The sequence below is a fragment of the Strongylocentrotus purpuratus genome, unplaced genomic scaffold (genome assembly GCF_000002235.5).
Source record: "Strongylocentrotus purpuratus isolate Spur 01 unplaced genomic scaffold, Spur_5.0 spur5_scaffold_5, whole genome shotgun sequence".
Taxonomy (NCBI): domain Eukaryota; kingdom Metazoa; phylum Echinodermata; class Echinoidea; order Camarodonta; family Strongylocentrotidae; genus Strongylocentrotus; species Strongylocentrotus purpuratus.
In genome coordinates, this window is record NW_022145611.1 from 20,524,120 (window position 1) to 20,542,588 (window position 18,469).

At 37.4% G+C, this 18,469-nt stretch overlaps 1 protein-coding gene across 2 annotated transcripts in view; it reads right to left on the reverse strand.

The window, feature by feature from the left end:
- Positions 1 to 1,899: 1,899 nt before the first annotated feature.
- LOC577114 (probable methyltransferase TARBP1) overlaps positions 1,900 to 18,469 on the reverse strand; it is a 34,496-nt gene continuing 17,926 nt past the window's right edge. For both annotated transcript variants that reach the window (XM_030998739.1, XM_030998740.1), the window contains exons 9-27: positions 17,787 to 18,019; positions 17,238 to 17,392; positions 16,701 to 16,795; positions 15,028 to 15,216; positions 14,431 to 14,617; positions 13,496 to 13,737; positions 12,976 to 13,158; positions 11,836 to 12,041; positions 11,270 to 11,347; positions 10,570 to 10,693; positions 9,707 to 9,817; positions 8,715 to 8,864; positions 8,109 to 8,192; positions 7,269 to 7,456; positions 6,631 to 6,899; positions 5,915 to 6,097; positions 5,341 to 5,465; positions 4,275 to 4,411; positions 1,900 to 3,886 (exon numbers count right to left, since the gene is read on the reverse strand). In XM_030998739.1, coding sequence (XP_030854599.1) covers positions 3,727 to 3,886; positions 4,275 to 4,411; positions 5,341 to 5,465; positions 5,915 to 6,097; positions 6,631 to 6,899; positions 7,269 to 7,456; positions 8,109 to 8,192; positions 8,715 to 8,864; positions 9,707 to 9,817; positions 10,570 to 10,693; positions 11,270 to 11,347; positions 11,836 to 12,041; positions 12,976 to 13,158; positions 13,496 to 13,737; positions 14,431 to 14,617; positions 15,028 to 15,216; positions 16,701 to 16,795; positions 17,238 to 17,392; positions 17,787 to 18,019 — 3,099 coding nt within the window. In that variant the 3' untranslated portion in view covers positions 1,900 to 3,726. The remainder of the gene's footprint in view (positions 3,887 to 4,274; positions 4,412 to 5,340; positions 5,466 to 5,914; positions 6,098 to 6,630; positions 6,900 to 7,268; positions 7,457 to 8,108; positions 8,193 to 8,714; positions 8,865 to 9,706; positions 9,818 to 10,569; positions 10,694 to 11,269; positions 11,348 to 11,835; positions 12,042 to 12,975; positions 13,159 to 13,495; positions 13,738 to 14,430; positions 14,618 to 15,027; positions 15,217 to 16,700; positions 16,796 to 17,237; positions 17,393 to 17,786; positions 18,020 to 18,469) is intronic.

An 18,469-nucleotide genomic window follows, 5' to 3' on the forward strand; every position in this document is an offset into this window, starting at 1 on the left:
TATGTCAAAACATATGAGTGATTTTTGTTCTGACCGTGATTGCATTCAGCACATAGATTTCGCAGTGGAGCAGCCATGATTTGCCCATGATTTTGATCGCTACCAGTAACTTGAAATGGCTAAATGAGCAAATCTACCAAGAAGTCTACCAGGGTACGCAGAAATATCGGGCTGATTACTCTCAAAGGTTTCCTGTATTGACAATCTCCAAACTTGGAGATCACTATGCATTTTGCAAATGCTGTTCCAGTGATTCTGCATCAGTCACGGTGGACTCAATGACATGGAGAAGCATATCAAGACAAAAAAGCATCAAGCCAATAGTGAGGCTCCTAAATACTTGAGCCTAAATTGTAAATGCCTAAATCTCTCCCATCTCTAAATAAATCTGGGGCCTAAACAATATTGGGGTATTCTTCGGTGATTGCATTTCCCATGTACGAGGTGTACGTAGCTCGTAAACTCAACTAGACCCCGGGGTACCACATATATCAGGACCCCATGGGCCCAATACCGGGTACTCATATGGCATAATGCGCGCTAGGTATGGTATCCACCCGTATGGGGGTAGTACCCCCAGGAACTTGTAGCGTTCTGTGCGCTAAAAATGATATGATCGGCTGCTATACCCTACCTGTACCCTCTGCCCAGCAGCCGGGCAGCAGCGGGGCTCAAAGGCTCAAGCAGGGAGCTATATAGTCGATGCTTAAGAGCCCTTGTACGGGCAGCGGCACGAATATGATACAAGGCAGGTACCAGAGGGAACGTCATTCAACAGAGTGTACCTTTACAGTGACTATGCATATTTTGACCAAACTTCTAAATCTTTTCACTTGGGTAAGGTAAATCACATTATTTTGTCAGGGCAACATGGACGCAAAGACTACAGTATACCTGTGGATTACAATAATGAGAAAAGGACATCCCTTAGTGTTATTATTTCTCCATATCAGCTAGTCGACTCCAATGAAGATGATTCAAAGAACTACATAGAAGTAAGTGATGTATTAAAACACTATTGCCTTTGTTGATATTTTTACTCAAGTGAATCTGACATGGAATGGGGATAGTTATGCTCTGCCAAAGGAAGAGGTAGAAGTGCTCAGGAAAAAGTCTGATAGTTTCGTAAGAGCAAATACAACTAGATGTACTTCTAGAAGACAAAGGGAGCGAGAGCAAGACAGCTTCGACAGCTTTAATTCTCATTCGAGAATATATGAGAAACTGGAAGCCATGTTCTCTCGCGTTGTAGATGCTCTCCCGGGAGCTGCTACCATTATTGGGAGTCAGTTTGTTCCCGATTTGACCGAGTCTCAACCACGTGCTGGTCAGCCTGAAAATTGATTCCTACATGACAGGGACGATGGCTAAGGGAGGTTTTGAGACTGAATATATTACGCAGGAAAACAAAGTTTGCAGTACCGTCGACCTAACAAATATATACCCATACAAAAATATCGAAAGAAAAGGCAGTTTTTGAATGTGAAAAATGCAAATGTTTTCAAGCTTGCTCGCTCATACAATATTTGACATCGGATGATTGTATATTATTTGCCTCTTCAAAAAGGTCCAATTTTTTTTTTTTTTTTTTTGGGGGGGGGGGGGGGTGAGTTCAAACTTCCCAATGAAAATCAAGCTTAATTTTTTAGATACTGATACGAAGACATTCCTAACAATAAACTCACCCTATATGATTGTGGCTTGCACACTTGTTAGCCCTCCAAACATATTTGTTTTTATCATTGTGCCATGACGCGATATTGCCCCCCAAAAAACAAAAATAAAAATGACACTGTGCATACAGAAGGAAGTTGGTGTGGGAGGGGGGACACCCCTCCTTCACCTTCGCTTGGGCTCTTCACGCCCTCAGCGTCTACACTTTCGCCCCCCCCCCCCCCGAAGAAAATACCTTGGTGCCGCCCCTGTGTAGACCTGTTTCTGAAAGATTACATCATTTTAATGAGATATATCTTGTTTTAATGAGATAATTATGTCGTTTTCATGAGATATATCTCTTTTTAATGAGAAAATTATGTTGTTTTAATGAGATAAACATATTTCTCATACGTCCCTTCCCGGGCTCCGTACGTACTAACATGATCTTTCTTTCACTAAATTATATACAGAAGTCCCATTGTAACCAAGTCTAAGGAGCCCCACACAAAAACGAATAATTAAATAAATAGATTGAAAAACAATGGACTGTTAAAAGGCAGATCACAAAGTTTTTTTTTTTTCACTTACCGGTATACCCAAGTCATTTATCTGAAAATCCTATCATTCAGATGGGATTCTGTATGTCATATCATTACCCAACTCACCATGTGGTTACAATTACCTAACAAAGGTAACATTGCTCATTATTCAACATAAATAACAGTTCATATTTTAACCTAATTTCGGATATTGCATCCCTACGGGGAATCCCATAACAATGGACATTTGATGACCTTTTATCAAAGGCTAAGGATTATTCATTCCATGCTCCACTTACTTGGACATTGAGCAATTTGATGTTCAGTGCTCTGCTTATAATAAAATCTAGCAGAGTAAGTCCCTGAGTGCTATAAACCTACATGCCTCTGCCTCATATACTCTTGATAATTATATTACACTCAGTGCTCCACTCGCAGAGAAATCAAGAGATCTCACAAAACCAAGTCACGACAACCCTGAATTCCATAGTCCTAGAAGTTTCTGTCTGGTGTATAGTCCTATGTCATTCCTGCTCTGTTCACATATATGTACTTCAAAAGATACGAAACCGAGCAGAGTTAGTCTCTAAGTGTTATACTAGTAGTTGTTGCCTCAGTCAGAAGACCTTAGTGTTATAAAAGCTGCAGGTATGTTTTCAGATTTTCTCTGTCAAAAACATCACGTTGCAAGATATGTTGCTGATCATAGTGTATAACACTTTGTCAAAATATGGGTGATTTAATGCTTTATCCAGTCCTGGTGAAAGCATTTGACAATAGTGTAGGGCAAGTGGCAGTCTACCTGTTTTCAGTGTAGGAATGTAGTGGTGTTCCACTGCAGTTAACATCTTGAACACACTGAACAAAGAGCTTGAATTGACAGGAATCTTGTGGTTGAGATGGGTAAGTTTCGCATTCAACTCTGCTTTAATACATGTACGTTGAGTGGTCTGATGAAATCATTAGCTGAGTCAGTTCTTGAGTCCAAGAAGCTTCTGTCTGGTGTATTCCCATATCATTAGTGCTCTGCTGACATGTACATTGAGTGATCTGATGAAATCATATGCTGAGTCACTTCTTGAGTCAGTTCTTGAGTCCAAGAAACTTCTGTCTGGTGTATTCCCATATCATTAGTGCTCTGCTGACATGTACATTGAGTGATCTGATGAAGTCATATGCTGAGTCACTTCTTGAGTCAGTTCTTGAGTCCAAGAAACTTCTGTCTGGTGTATTCCCATATCATTAGTGCTCTGCTGACATGTACATTGAGTGATCTGATGAAATCATATGCTGAGTCACTTCTTGAGTTAGTTCTTGAGTCCAAGAAGCTTCTGTCTGGTGTATTCCCATATCATTAGTGCTCTGCTGACATGTACATTGAGTGATCTGATGAAATCATATGCTGAGTCACTTCTTGAGTCAGTTCTTGAGTCCAAGAAACTTCTGTCTGGTGTATTCCCATATCATTAGTGCTCTGCTGACATGTACATTGAGTGATCTGATGAAATCATAAGCTGAGTCACTTTTTGAGTTAGTTCTTGAGTCCAAGAAGCTTCTGTCTGGTGTATTCCCATATCATCAGTGCTCCGCTGACATGTACGTTGAGTGATCTGATGAAACCAAGCTGAGGGATCTCTACGCATACATCAAGAAACTGGATCAACTCCACCGGGATGCCTTCTCTCTCTTTCCTGTTCAAAAACAAAATATTCAAACAAATTCTTAAGGGACCATACAAGTACAAGAAGGGCAAAGAATTATTTGTTGTCTTTTTTATTTAAACGGCTAATGCCATTACAAAGTTGTTTTAATATTGTAAAGAAAATGCAATGTTCAAAATAAAGTTCAAGTTCAAAGATGTAAGGATTATTCCTCCTCATCAACAACATAGATTTTCTTTTCACAATTAATTCTCTCAAAATCTCTCCAAAAATAAGAGCTCTAATATCATAAAGATAGTATCAATACAGACAATTAATTTATCCCCTTAAAACTCTATTAAACTATAAATTCATCATTGTTTCTGCAAACGACACAAGCTATTCATCCCTAGTTTCTTCCTGGAAGCTTGTTACCTACCCTAAAAGGAGCATGGTTCGCTGGGGAAACTTGAAGTCTGTCAGAGATTGGCTGTTGGCCGTCTGCTCCACTCCTACCAGGGTATACCCATGTTTCTTCATCTCTATCATGTAGTCTTTCAAATCAGAAGGCTTCACCTATTATTAACAAACAAACAAACAGGAAAAACACATAATTTAAACCAGGTCACAAGTAATGATGAAACTTAAAAAATACTCCGTTGATTGTGTAAAAATGGGATAAAAATGATTTGTATTTCTTTCAGAAGCCTGGGCCATGACTTTTTGAGAGTTGTGATTGATCCAAGCTTGTCACAACTTGATAACAATCATAGCTGTGTGCTTCAGAGATAGGGGATTGTATAATTACAACTGATTGGAGGACTTGGAAAACGATTTAGAGGTAAATCCTATAATAATAGAGAACAACTCTTGTTCTGAATGTGATATGTTGGCAAAGCTTTTGTCGGTTAAATAGCAGTCTATTGGTTGGTTGGTTGGAGCTTATATTTAGACTGTTCTTTAATTTGTCAAAAAGTTACTCTGAAATTGTCAAAATATTTGAAACATGAATACACAAACCAAATGAACTTTGTGGATTGAATTATGTAGGTGTCCTTTTTTTAGCAAATAAAAAATCATTCTTTTTAATTGCAATCCCATGTAGACAAATAAGAAATGGCTCTTTGAAGCCACATAGTAGTCAGTGTCCATGTGTATTGCATCATAATTGCATACACCACATTTGGTTGAATTACCAATTAATTTGCACAGTAGCAGGGTGTCTGTGGTCCCACCAGAAAATACTCCATCTTGCCTCCATATCTCAAGGGTGAGGGAAATTTGGTATTATGATGAGAATTCATTATGGCTATAGGCTAGGGCACATTACATTACAGAAGACATGATGGTTGTAAAAATGAAGTCTACTCTTGGTGACTAACAATGCCTGTTATTGGGGAAACACACAATTGGTGTAAATTCCTCATAAAACCCCACTACTGTGAGCCTTTAAAGCATGCATGAACAGCTGGGTAAAATTTTCATACAGGATTCTTGAAATTTACCTCTCTTAGTGGCAGCCATCTTTCTGCTGATACACTGAGACTCAGGAAGTCTTGGTGGTCTTTCAAAGCCAGGTTACCAAGTACAAGACAGGACGCTCCAAAAATCTCACAGGTCCGACATAGACCTGGGGAGGGGGAGGGGGGGGGGGGGGGGGGGAATTGAAGAGATCTTTCACCACAGGATCCTGAAAAACTTTATAATTTGTCAACTTATCTTAACATGTACCATTTTCAATTCAATCTGTTTAGCAAAATTGATGATGATGGTAATCATCAATGTCATCGTCACCATCAGCGCTAAGATCACAATTCACAAATCAATCATTCTGAAATAAACTCATTCTTGATTTCACATCAGTTTAACGTGTTACAGACATGTAAAATGTACATCACTTCTCACCTCTTACACAAAATCTTAAACGGCCATCTCTCAATTCAATCTGCTCACAAATTGTTATGAATTTAAATTCATCATGGTATACAGTAATCACAGATTATTAGTCCATGAATAGTCGCACATATGTAGCTTCACACTTTCTATACTCAGCATAAAAAAATTGTAGTATCAACGAACCTCCAAGATTTGGCACTCTACTGATGAGTGAAGCCACGACCACAAGGTGACCCCTAGGTGACTTCTGACCTTCGGAGGATTCAAAGCCAGGTATGTGGGATTCCTTCCACGGTGTAATCTTCTTCTGGATATCTCCTGATCCATCCTCCGTCCACAGCTCTTCCCGAATCTCTGCATCTTTCACTGTTATACAAAAAATATTACATATGGTTAACAACTAAATTATTCATACCCTTACCAAGCTTTTCATTTTGTAAGTATGTGAAAATTCAATCTGTCCTAATTTATATTTCTTGAGAGTGTGACATATTCTCTTGGCAGAGCTGCCAAGCGCCAGAACAGAAAATCAGCAATCACAAGGCTCAAAATCAGTAATTTCCTAAGCGGCGCTATGAATCTAAAAATAAACGGCATGCCAACACTGCGCAGACGCATGCGCAAATTTTGGTGATGTTACTCACAATAAGTTGCTCAATATTGATTAGTGCCATAGTGGGTCATGACAACACATCAGTTTTCCATGAAAAATTGGCTTTTATTAAGAGAATACCGTCATACTTTTTTTTTTTTTTTTTTAATCCGTAATGATCGTTTATTTCTGTACCAATTACGGGAAATCCGTACTAGTTGGCAGCTCTGTCTTGGCATGAAGGTCAGTTCCTTGCCACTTTTTCACCCCCCCCCCCAAAAAAAAAAAAACAGTCTTCATAACATACCTGATTTATTTTTCTGCTTCTCTTTGACTTGACATGTCCTGAGTGTATCCGTCTCGCTGTAAAGGGGTACAATGGGATGGTTGCTGTTCTGTTTCCATGGTGACGTGTCTGATACGAGGAAGAGCTCTGGATGGACGAGCTCATCCTCGGTGACCAGGGTCAGCTTAGGCATGATGTAGAAGATGGTTTCAACACTGAAATGTTGAATGGGATGGAAGTAACTGAGGAAGAAGCTCCCCTCCATTCTCTCTCTCAGCGAGTGGAGTGCACTGGATTGAATAAAAACAATGATATCACCACTAATGTAGAGAAACTTTCACTCAGCAAAGGGTTCTATCAGACAGAAACATAAAGTGATTTTAATCTTTGTTCTTTCAGGAAAAAACACCTTGCATAAAGAAATTCATGTAAATAAAGTCAAATAAGATTTGAGAGGAGTTATAAAAGTAAGAAAATAACAAATGCTGATTTATTCAGAAGCCAGGTGATTTTGTCTACAGCTTTAATTTGCTTCTTACTCCACTTGATATTTTGTTGTTTCATACATCTAGTTAGGTTACTTGCTATTCTATTCATTTAGGGCAGATATTACAAAGTTAGGAATCATATTAAAATCCAATTTTATTTGCAAGGCCCACCTGTTATTCTGTGTGAAATCCATACAAACAGCAACCCCCGGAAACCTGTCCATCAAGGTGATAAGCCCCGCCTCTTTGCAATCCTTCCACATCTTGAAGAGCGCCACCTGTGACTGGACGCGTAATGCCATGGAAGGAACAAATGTCCATGGAAGGACTGTTGGGATCGCTTGAAGGTAGAAAGACTCCTAAAAAAAAAATTTAAAAAATGAAAAAATTCTCATTATATGATTTTTTGTTATAATGATGAAGGAAAATGTTTCTTAACTACCTAATGAGTAGTTAATTAACTGAGCAGTTTAGGTATTAATTAGTCAGGACCTTATTGGAATTGAGTGATACTGTCTGCTAAATGAAATCATCTCTTCAAAAAGATGTATATCGTATTAACCTTTTCACCAAATGTTTCTTAATAAAAAATAAATTGATACAGGAAAATATCATAACATTTTTGTTCTTAAGAATTAACAAAATTGGAAATCAGACTTCTCAAGTATCTCTGAATAGATAAAATCTCTACACTCATGGGTGTAATAAATCTTTTTGATTAAAACGATGATTGGTACTAAAATAGAAGAAAAGTATTGAAGAGAGACATGCTAGAACAGTTCGTCTTGCACTCATCGGTATGCCTCTTTTCAGTAGTAATACTTGATTTTGATGATTGATAGGTTATGCCAACATTTTCAGCAAGCAATCTTGCAACTATCACAAAAATACAATGATCAAATTAAAACAAAATAATGAACAAATTAAACATATAATAGTTCCACTGAATACAAAACTAGATACACTTCTGATGTTTGTGATGCTTATAAACAGAGATATTATGATACATACCTGTTGGTCCTTGGGCTGTACAGTACCAAGGTGTGCAATGATCATCAGCAATGGTGAGAAACTTACATCTTGACAATTTGCTACCTGCAAATGAAAATAAAGTATATCACAAGATTTGAAAATTGAGGACAATACGTCAGCCAACATAAATGCACAAATTATTCAAAAGAATTTAATCCTCGCAATACTAATCTCATACATTTTTATCTGCACATATTGCATATAAAACTACTGTACAAACCACAATTTGTTTTTTTGCTCTGAGATCCATTTAAAAGGACCATGTGTAATATTTGAGGATGCAGGTTCGAAACTGAGTCATGTCTTTCGGATGGTGACGTTTAAAGGTTGGTCCCCAGATGTAAATAATCATATTTGATTGATACACATCTGTAAAAACCCCATAAAAACACTCCATTTTTCTAGTTGCCTCTATTTCGTAGGACTGTTTTGGAGAAAAGTGCACATTAACACTGGCTGCATGGGACAGCAGACTTACTGTCTTCACATACTTGCTACAACAAAAAAAAACAAAAAACAAACAAACAAACAAACAAGGACATACATTCAACAATTTTATTAAACACTGACGTGTATCTATCTCACCTCTGAAGCATACTGCCAGAACTGCTGTAGTAGATGGGGATGAAGATGGATCATCCTCACAACAAAGACCTCCATCAGATGACGTACTGAAGTCTGATTCTCTGCTCTCATAGAACGCAACACCCTGGCTAGGATTCGTGGAGCAGCATCCTACATGTGTATTCCAAGAGAATGTTTACCATAATAAATCAAACAGCATATATCCAAATGAATATCACATGTACTTACTAGGCTGATATATTAGACCATATCTGCCAACCTTTCACAGCAAATATTAGGAATCTCTCAAGGCAAAATTGGGAATACAGTCTATTTTGTAAATTTTTCACACAGAATATTTCAACATGAAAGAGGAATCTAGGGTTCAAAACAACAGCTTGAAGGCCAAAAAATCACCTCCATTCCTCCAAAATAGGAATGGTTGGCAGCTATGATAAAGATTCAGGTCTGTTAACTGGATTGTTGCATAGTCCTTGTGAATCCAGTTCCTTTTCTAATACAATCCATTGTTGGTAAAATTACATTAGGACAAAATATTTTGTTTGAATAAGTCAATCATTTATTAGACTATAACAGTACTCTTATATAAGAGATAGATTTCCTTAGCTGTTCAGAAGAGCTATTGTGTGTCAATTGTCCATCCCATCTCTTACACTACAAAATAAATACTGAAAGTAACAGTCCAAAACTTTTGATTTAAAGAGTCAACTCTCTACCAGAATGTGAGGAGAGGACCATACTGATAAAAACTGTGCATTTTCATCAAACAGAAAGCACATTTTTAAGCTTAAAAACATGATCAAACAGACTTTCAAAAAATGAATCCGAGGCAATTTCTTTCAACTTGTGCATCCCCTATTGAATGAGCAAAAATAACAATACCAATTAAGTAATTCTAATAGAGTTTTTTTTTCTGCAGGTAATACAATAGTCTATGGAAACTGCACTCAAACTGATTGGAAGTCTTTGCGATTGTGTTATAAGCGCTTTACCGGAGACAGAAAGTTGAGAATGATGATAGCTGCCTGCCATATACGAAGCTTGAGACGATGGACTACTGAGTTGATGATGTAGCTTCGCTTCTTGGGAATTATCTCCTGATCCTGGGGATTATGGGTAAATAATTATAATAAAATATGAGATCTGGATGGCACCAAAGCCACTTGAAATCAAATGCTCAAGGTGCACTTGTGAAACAAAAAAACAGAAAAGAGATCACATAAAAGCATCTGCATTATAAACAAAGGAACAGAGGCAATATAGAACATACAAAAATGACAGAACAATGAATTATATTCTGATTTAAACAGATAAGTTTCAAGATTTTTATAAATGCTTCAACTGATCTGCTATTACGAATCTCTCTCGAGGGAGAGCATTCCACAGAAAATTCCACTGGTTCATGGTGGCCATGGAAGACTTACACATTTTCTTTAAAATGACATTTGATCTAGCGATAATAGCTCCGTGGTCAGTTTCTTACACAAACCCAACGCTTATCTTCAACATGGGACCGAACATTATACCTTTGCCTATCCTAAAACCCAATATCAACCCTAACTAGAACCCTGTATCTTTGACGAAATAAAGCCTGAAACAATGGACATCGGTGCATACGTTGGAGTGCCACTCATATTGTTGATAAGCTTGCACAGGAGTATTAAAAGAGTTATGCATCTATTCTAAAAACATGAAATATGCATGTGAAAAGAAGATTATTAATTAATGACTCTTTCTTTATCTATCTTTAAAAACAAACAACACACAGACAAGAACAATATTTTTCATCATGCTTTAAAGATGTCTTGAAAAAAAATTCTTCAAACCGGGCACAAAAAAAAAGTTTCTACTTTACCTTGTCTAGAAGGCTGCTGAGGAAGTCTTCAAAGAATTCTTCTTTTCCTTGAAAGTTGCTTGCTCCTATCTTCATCAAGATACTAATTACAAGGACTCTGGGATGACAGGGATTGGTGGCATTGCTACGGGATTAAAGCACATTACAAATATCTAGGTAATTTTCATAATACATCGGACTGCAATGAATTAGTCTCAATCGTTATAGACCACAATAGTAAAGTGATTTGCATTGCACCCGATCTGGCCTTTTCTCTGACTGGTAGGCTTGTGATAGACCAACCCATTACTCATCAAATAGCATCGAGACCTTGATCATACAGAATTCACATTCTAAACTTATCATGTCTCATAACAATTGTTACAAAGTCTAGATGAAGATGATTTATGAGGAGGGCAGTATCTTTTAAAAATCATCACCGACATATCCTCTGTTTGGAACCAGAATGGCGCTTAGTTAACATGTATAATTCTCCACTAGGCTCATGCCGTTCTCATTCCAAATAGACAATACAGTCAAACCTGTTTATAAAGGACACTCAAGGGAAAAATTGGCCACTGTAGACAGTTGGCCTCTCTCGCCAGATTCTACAACACACATTTCTTTCTCAAGGGAGACAAATTACTTGGCCACTATAGAGGGGTGGCCTTAACAGAGAGGTGGCCACTAAGACAGGTTTGACTGTATATGTGAGGTGTACCTGTTGTTTTGTAGGATGGGTCTCACTGTTAGAAGCTCTTCATGTCTCACAAGGTAGGCTGATATGTCTTCCATCAGTCTTTAAAAGTACAGAAGCAATTGAAAGAGAATAGTAATAAATCAATATATGTTACAGTACATTAACCACATAAAGTATACAGACATTGGATATACAAGCATACATAGCCCATCTACATCTGTATAGTTTCATTAGATGGATGGTGTAACATAAATGCATCATATTATCATGATTAATTTTTAACCTACTTAACCTATTGAAGTGTATGACCCAATTCTTTTTCACTCCACAAGTACCTGAGTTCTTCCTAATTGAATATAAAGAGAGGTTCAAAATAGCAGATTGGTTAAATTGTTATTTAAACAAATCTTTCTTTTTAAAAGTTCTTTCTATACACATGTTGTATCTTTTTGAAGTGCTTATATGTGATTTCACTTTTTGCGCTGGTATGTCTTGAGCATATCTTACAAATCTTATATATTATCATTATCTGAATTTTTAAAATATTTTTTAAAATAGTATTTTGGGGCCTGTTGTTGTTGATATACCTGACTGATTTTGATACACAGGGACCGAAGAGGGCAGCTTCCTGAAGGATACCCGAAAGATTTCTGATGACCGTCATGGCGTCATGGCGATGATTCTCAGGGGGTTGAAGGAAGAAGTGCTCCGATAAGACCTTGTCTAGGTGACACATCAAGGTATTGAGCATGCCCAGTCTAGTCTCTCCCTGGGAAAGGATCTTTGATGTGTACTGAAGATGAAAGATGGAGGTTATAAATTGATATCTTCATTATTAACAATGGGGGGAAAAGGCAAGAACAGCAAGCATTAAAGCTCTTAACATCGTAACAACAATGTTGGAGGAATTAAAAAGGAATTATGCAGAAAAAAAATCATTGTATCGCATAGTCATTTCTTTTAACACATACTGTAGCATTGTCATCATCATTGTTTAAATTTTGTTTTACACACACTGGGGTTGGAGGTTTCATTTCATCAATAGCACTTCTCTAGGCCTTCTGGGGGGTGTTTCACAAAGATCCTAAGTAGAACTTAACTCTAAGTTGGACTTAAACATTATGGACAGCCATTGGAGCCTTAAAATGAAATATATTCAAAAGCAAAAATTGGGAGTATTTTAGACTTTTCATCAATTCCACATCAAGAACATGAAATCTCCCATGATAACAGAAAATATGAATGATTTGAATCAACATTTTATGCCTTCTAAAAAAAAAATTACAAAATATTTTTAAGGAGGCTAATGGCTTCCCATAATTTTTAAGTCCAACTTAGAGATAAGTTTATCTTAGGATCTTTGTGAAACACCCCCCTGGTCTTCAGCATCCAACTGGATGAGACCAGGGCTCTGTCTTACAAAGAGTTGCGGGCAAGTCCTCTAATCAATCGCAAGTTTGCAGTCTCCTATCTGTTATGTACATAGTTGGGATTGATATCAATCCCAAATAAGTTGGGATTGATATCAACTCTTTGTTAGACAGGGCCCGGATACTCTCATACCATCCTCAAATGTCTCCTTTCAAGATTAACGAGGTCTGCCACAGGACTTTGAGCCAGCCCCCAGGATATTTATTACATTTCTGTAATTTAATAATCAATCAATGTACAGAGGGAAAGTCTTGTAACTGTAATGTTTTGATATCAAAGAAAGTGATAGATCTTACCTTCTGAAGAGCTTCATAGACTTCAGTGCCTTCCCCAAGTTGTAATAAAGTCGGTTGGTAGGCTACAGCGATAAAGGCCTCGTACAGATTCCAGAATGTTGAGTTTGCCCTCCAACCATCCAGTACAGCGCACCAGCACGCTGACAGCCCCTCCAAGCATAATGGAATGTTCTCATCAGCCACCTTTACAGATGATGAAACCAAGACTTTGTGAATAGAATGTGCTGGGTACTCATTATAGAGTGACAGTATATTTCTACTTAAGTAAGCATACATGTATGCCACTTTCTGTTAAAGTAATACTACATATATCAAATAAATAGAGAAAAAGCTCCTAAACTTTGATTAGATATGTTACAAATGTTATTTGGTTGTAATTCTTTTCTTGTTTTCAATGGCGAAGCTTAATGTAGTATGTCAAATCACTGTATGTTGTAGAAGATTAAATATTCTTCATAACATGATGAAGCATAATTTAGTTTCAATATGTCTCTATTTTAATGAACACAACTTTATTTACCTTGTCAATGAGCAAAGCAGTACACTTCAACAATGGCCTGGTATGCAAGGCAGATACCAGACTCGTGTCAGACAGGCAAGCAGACAGCACCGGTTGCCAAGCAACAGGGTCATCTTCCTGGGTCAATCCACTGCCTGCCTTGCCTCTATGTCTGTCCCAATGTTGGATAACGGCCAAGATGGCTTCCCATTTGGTCCTGATCACATCTGACTGCAGTCGCCCTCTGTTTGAACCATCAAGCCCTAGGAAAAAGTAGATAGAAACTTATACAATGTACAGCTGATTACAACATTTGAAATACGTAAATAGCCTTAGAGGCATCGTTTAACCATATTAAATCTGAGATGCATGGCCCTACGTGATGTCAGTGTCTGTGATATGGTGTAATATTGAAGCCCTAAAAAATTGCACTTCAACATGATCACGAAGTGCTTCAAAAAAGTTATCATCTTTGAATGACCGGTTTTACCATACTCAATACTCATATTCTCCAATAGACTGTAGTATTATAAAAACCGTTAGGAAAACGAAAAATGAAATTTCCATTTCCAATCATAAATATCTTGAAAATCAGACAGGCGATTGGCTTCTAAAAACTCATGGGATTCCTGACTGACCTTAATGTTTATAATTATGATTGCAGCATGAGCTAAATCCAGGATTTTGTTTTAGAATCTGAGGCAAAGTTACCAAGTCACTTTAACTCATTTCATTTCGAAGGGAGAGGACCTCAAAAGTTATGTCACAGACTTGCAAATTCGTGTTTTCCTGATTACAACTTGAAAAATTCATTAACTTTCATATTTTTGATTGGATTTTTGTACAAACTTGCACGTTCCGTTTCTCTCGTTTATGTGCTTTTGTTAAAACCAACTAAATATTAGAGTGAAGTTTTACTTTCATACTAAAGCTTGAGAATCACTGAGATCAATTACCCCTCATATCTCCTGCTTCAGCAACCTCTTTCAATCTTGCAGAGGCCGAGGCTTCTACTCTCAGAAGAGATGTCAACATATTGGATGTAGAGGGCAGCATTGCACCAGGACTGAAAGCCTCCGATGATAAAATCCAGGTCAGGATGGACGTCATTGTGTAACAGTGATGCATTTCTTTTACATAATGCTGCAGGGATGAGAATAGATGATGGAGTATTAAGGAAAGAGAGAGAAGGGGAGGGATGAGGGGATAGAGAGGGAGAGAGAGAGAGAGGGTGGGTGAGAGAGAGAGAGAGATAGAGGGTGGGGGGAGAAAGAGATCATAACAGTTTACAGGTTGTTGCTAGGTTGGACAATCATAGTTTGTCTAACCTATATAACGCATTATATAACTTCACGATTTATGAACCAATTCTAAATTTCAAGATGAAATACAAAATGTTGGTGGTATAAACCAGCTTCAGCTTTGGTAGGACATGTGACTCTGCAGGGAGCAAGCTCTACCTCATCCATTTTTAAAAATCCCTAAATATTCAATCCCTTTTTATCCAGTAACTCTTAATCCCTCTTCACCTCTAAACTCTTAATCCCACATACCTCATTCTGAAGCTGTGAGTTCATGAGAGCTTCGCAACCTTTCAGAAGCTGCTTCCTACCCTCGATGATCTTGAGGGTCAAGCCTTGACCCTGAAAACTCCTGCCTTGACCCTCATGCTCTCTCCCTGCATGGGATAGTAAGGCATCCAAGAATGACCGGTACAGGGTGATGCTGTTCACATCATGCACCTTAAATGGGATAGTTAAAAGGAGCAAAAGTTCATGAAATTGTATTAAAATCATTTTTAAGTGTTGAATAGGGGCATCTAGAAACTTTTTTTAACACCAGTGATGCAGACTATTCTAATTTTTCTGCTGAGAGCCAGAAAGCCATTAACTTTAAAGGTACTATGTCCCATTTGCAGGCCAAAAAAATGAAAAAGTTAAATTCCAACTGCATTTGAAAGATAATACTAATTTAGAACTTCCCTAAAAAAGGTGGAGCTTGAAAATGTCTTCAAGTGGGAAAATAACGACTATTAGTTGTCAAATCGACTTTAGGGCTATAGAGCCCAAAAGTACTAGTCTTGATTTTCAGACAATTGTACCGAATGGTCATACGTTTTATGCTGCGCAAAGATTCAATCAGTTTAATCTTGGCCATCACATGAAGTGGGTTATTGATGTAGACAAATGCTCATGTACCCTTTACAACTCTTTTCATGTATGTTATTACCAAAGAAGAAAAAATGCCAGTCAGTTACTCAATAGTGTCTGACAGTGAAGTCTAGCAAGTAAACGGGTTTCCTTGCATAATTTGAATATGAGGACACTGCTAACATTTAAATTTCAGATAGGACATACATGACATTCATAATTCCTGCAAAGTTCTACAGAATTTGAGGTTGGCTGCAAAAGGGACATAGTACCTTTAAAGTTAGTACAGGAGGTACATCCTTTTGGATCACAACTATGTATTCATGATAAAGAAAACAATGAATAGGGGGTCGGCATTGTTCCTGGGGTAAAATTACATCACTAATTTTTTAAAAGTCTTATTCCTATTAACATTTCACATTACGCGATTTTATGGAGCAAAATGTTGCTTGCTTATCAGCATAATCTTCTAAATTGATTTAATTGTACATGCATCAATCTAAAATATCAACTCAAATTAAACATAAATGATACATATAATATAATCAGTACCGTCTAAAATATCAACTCAAATTAAACATAAATGATACATATAATATAATCAGTACCGTAAATCTCTGTGTATAAGGCGCACCTGTGTATAAGGCGCACCCCTATTTTGGTCGGCGGCAAAAAAGTGCGCCTTATACACGGAGATTTACGGTATATAGAAATCACAATTTGATATTAGCTAGCTATGTAATTCCCAAATAATCGATTTTTCAATGCCTTGAATCATTGATCATGAATAAAATAACAACTGTTCATTGACACGAACTCACAGACTTTCTACTTTACATTACGCAAAGATACAGCTGGCCTATGCCGATACGTCTGGAAACCAGAATCACTGTATATTTATTCCAAGGAACACATAATGGAACACGAAGGAACAATGAGCTGACCTTTGACCCAGGGTTTTGTTTCATTAAAGATGCAGGGTAAATGGTACGGTTGCCATTGGTTTTCGCATATTAAGTCAACACAAAGATTTACAATGACAGTATAAAAATTAAAGAAATCTTGCCGGGTCTCACTTGAACATCCCTGTTGCCTAGTAACTGACGGATGAGGTACTGGAAGATTTCACCCAGGGTCTCGCAGAGCAGGATCGTTAGAGATGTGCAAAATTCTTTAAGAAAGAAAGAATTTAGTGTCAAAATGAATAAACTTCTGTTACACTGTACATGCCTCTTTGCACAGGTCCACAAGTAACCTTTTATGTCCCTTTTGCAGCCAACATCAAATTCTGTAGAACTTTGCAGGAATTATAAATATGTCATGTAATGCCTATATGTGAAATTTAAACGTTAGCAGTGTCCTAATATTCAAATTATGCCAGGAAACCTGTTTACTTGCTAGACTTCACTGTCAGACACTATTGAGTGACTGACTGGCTTTTTTCATCTTTGGTAATAACTTACATAAAATGAGCTGTAAAGGGTACATGAGCATTTGTCTACATCAATAACCCACTTCTTGTAATGGCCAAATTTAAACTGATTGAATCTTTGGGCATCATGTGCACTCGGCATCTATTACTACCAAGCCCTTAATTTTCTCTTTTTATTTACCTGAGTAACGCTGATCCTGAGATGATGTCTGTGATTCTTGGAGCAAAGCGTAAAGAATCTGCAGTGCCTTATCAGCCTTCTGAGTAGGTAGATACACATGGCTCCCTGCTCTACCTAGCACCTCATGTAGGGGTTGCAGCAGGTCTGATATATGGCTGAGAAAGAATATCAATAGTGGTTCAGTAAATAAATAGATAAGATAATAATTTGAGTGTACAATACACAGATACACAGTAATATACAAGTACACAGGGTTAACATTTACACAATATATATATAATAAATTAAAAGTATAATAGCATAAATTAAAATTATCAAGAATAGACAGATGAGCTCAAATGTAGATAACATTTAGTTTGGGATGAAGTCTTGATTACTTAACAGTGTATCTATCTGCAACCCTTTAATACACATTTGACCTTTGACCACCGACCTATGACATATGCACTATCATTTACTGAGAGCACATCTGCATCAGACTAAGGTTTCATTAATTTAAGTCTGCTTTCTTGAATGATGGACATTTTTATTCAGAACCTTCCTGTTTACCTATCTTGAGGATGATCCAGAGCTTGCGAGTCAGCCACCATAAGCATGGTTATGACGACCCTTTGGGCCTCCTCTCTATTGGGTAGATCATCCCTCTCTAGAGCCTCTTTGGTCGGGTCAACGTGCAGATAACCTTTGATCTCCTGGATGCATGTCTGCCATGGTGACCGGGGCTGGATGTCTGGATCTGATGAGGTGGGATTGAGCATGTTGTCATGGAAAGCTTGGCATACCTGGAGGGCAAAAAATGAGAAAAGAGACAATTAACTGAACTGAAATGATATGAACAGATATGAGGTAAATTTATATTAATCATGAAAGATTGAATTATTCAATTTCAATCAACTTCATTCAATTAGATGAAAATCTTAAATTCAGATGAAAATTTTAAAATGCATACTCTGGAAGTGAGAAAAAGGTGGTAATCAAAGAACTTCAGACTCGTTCACATAAGAAGCAGCAAAACCACAACATCATCTTTTTTTAAATGATGACGTAAGGTGTAATATGCTTTACATTTCTCTATCTTATAATACAGAGCTCAGTGAATATGTGCAAGTCCTTAGTTGCATGCAGTTGCCATTCATTTTACACGTTAAAAAAAAATGTGACAAGCTTTCTGGCGGTTATATTCCAAGCCATATCTGAACAAGCCTTAATAGTTGTTTTTTCTACAGAAAATT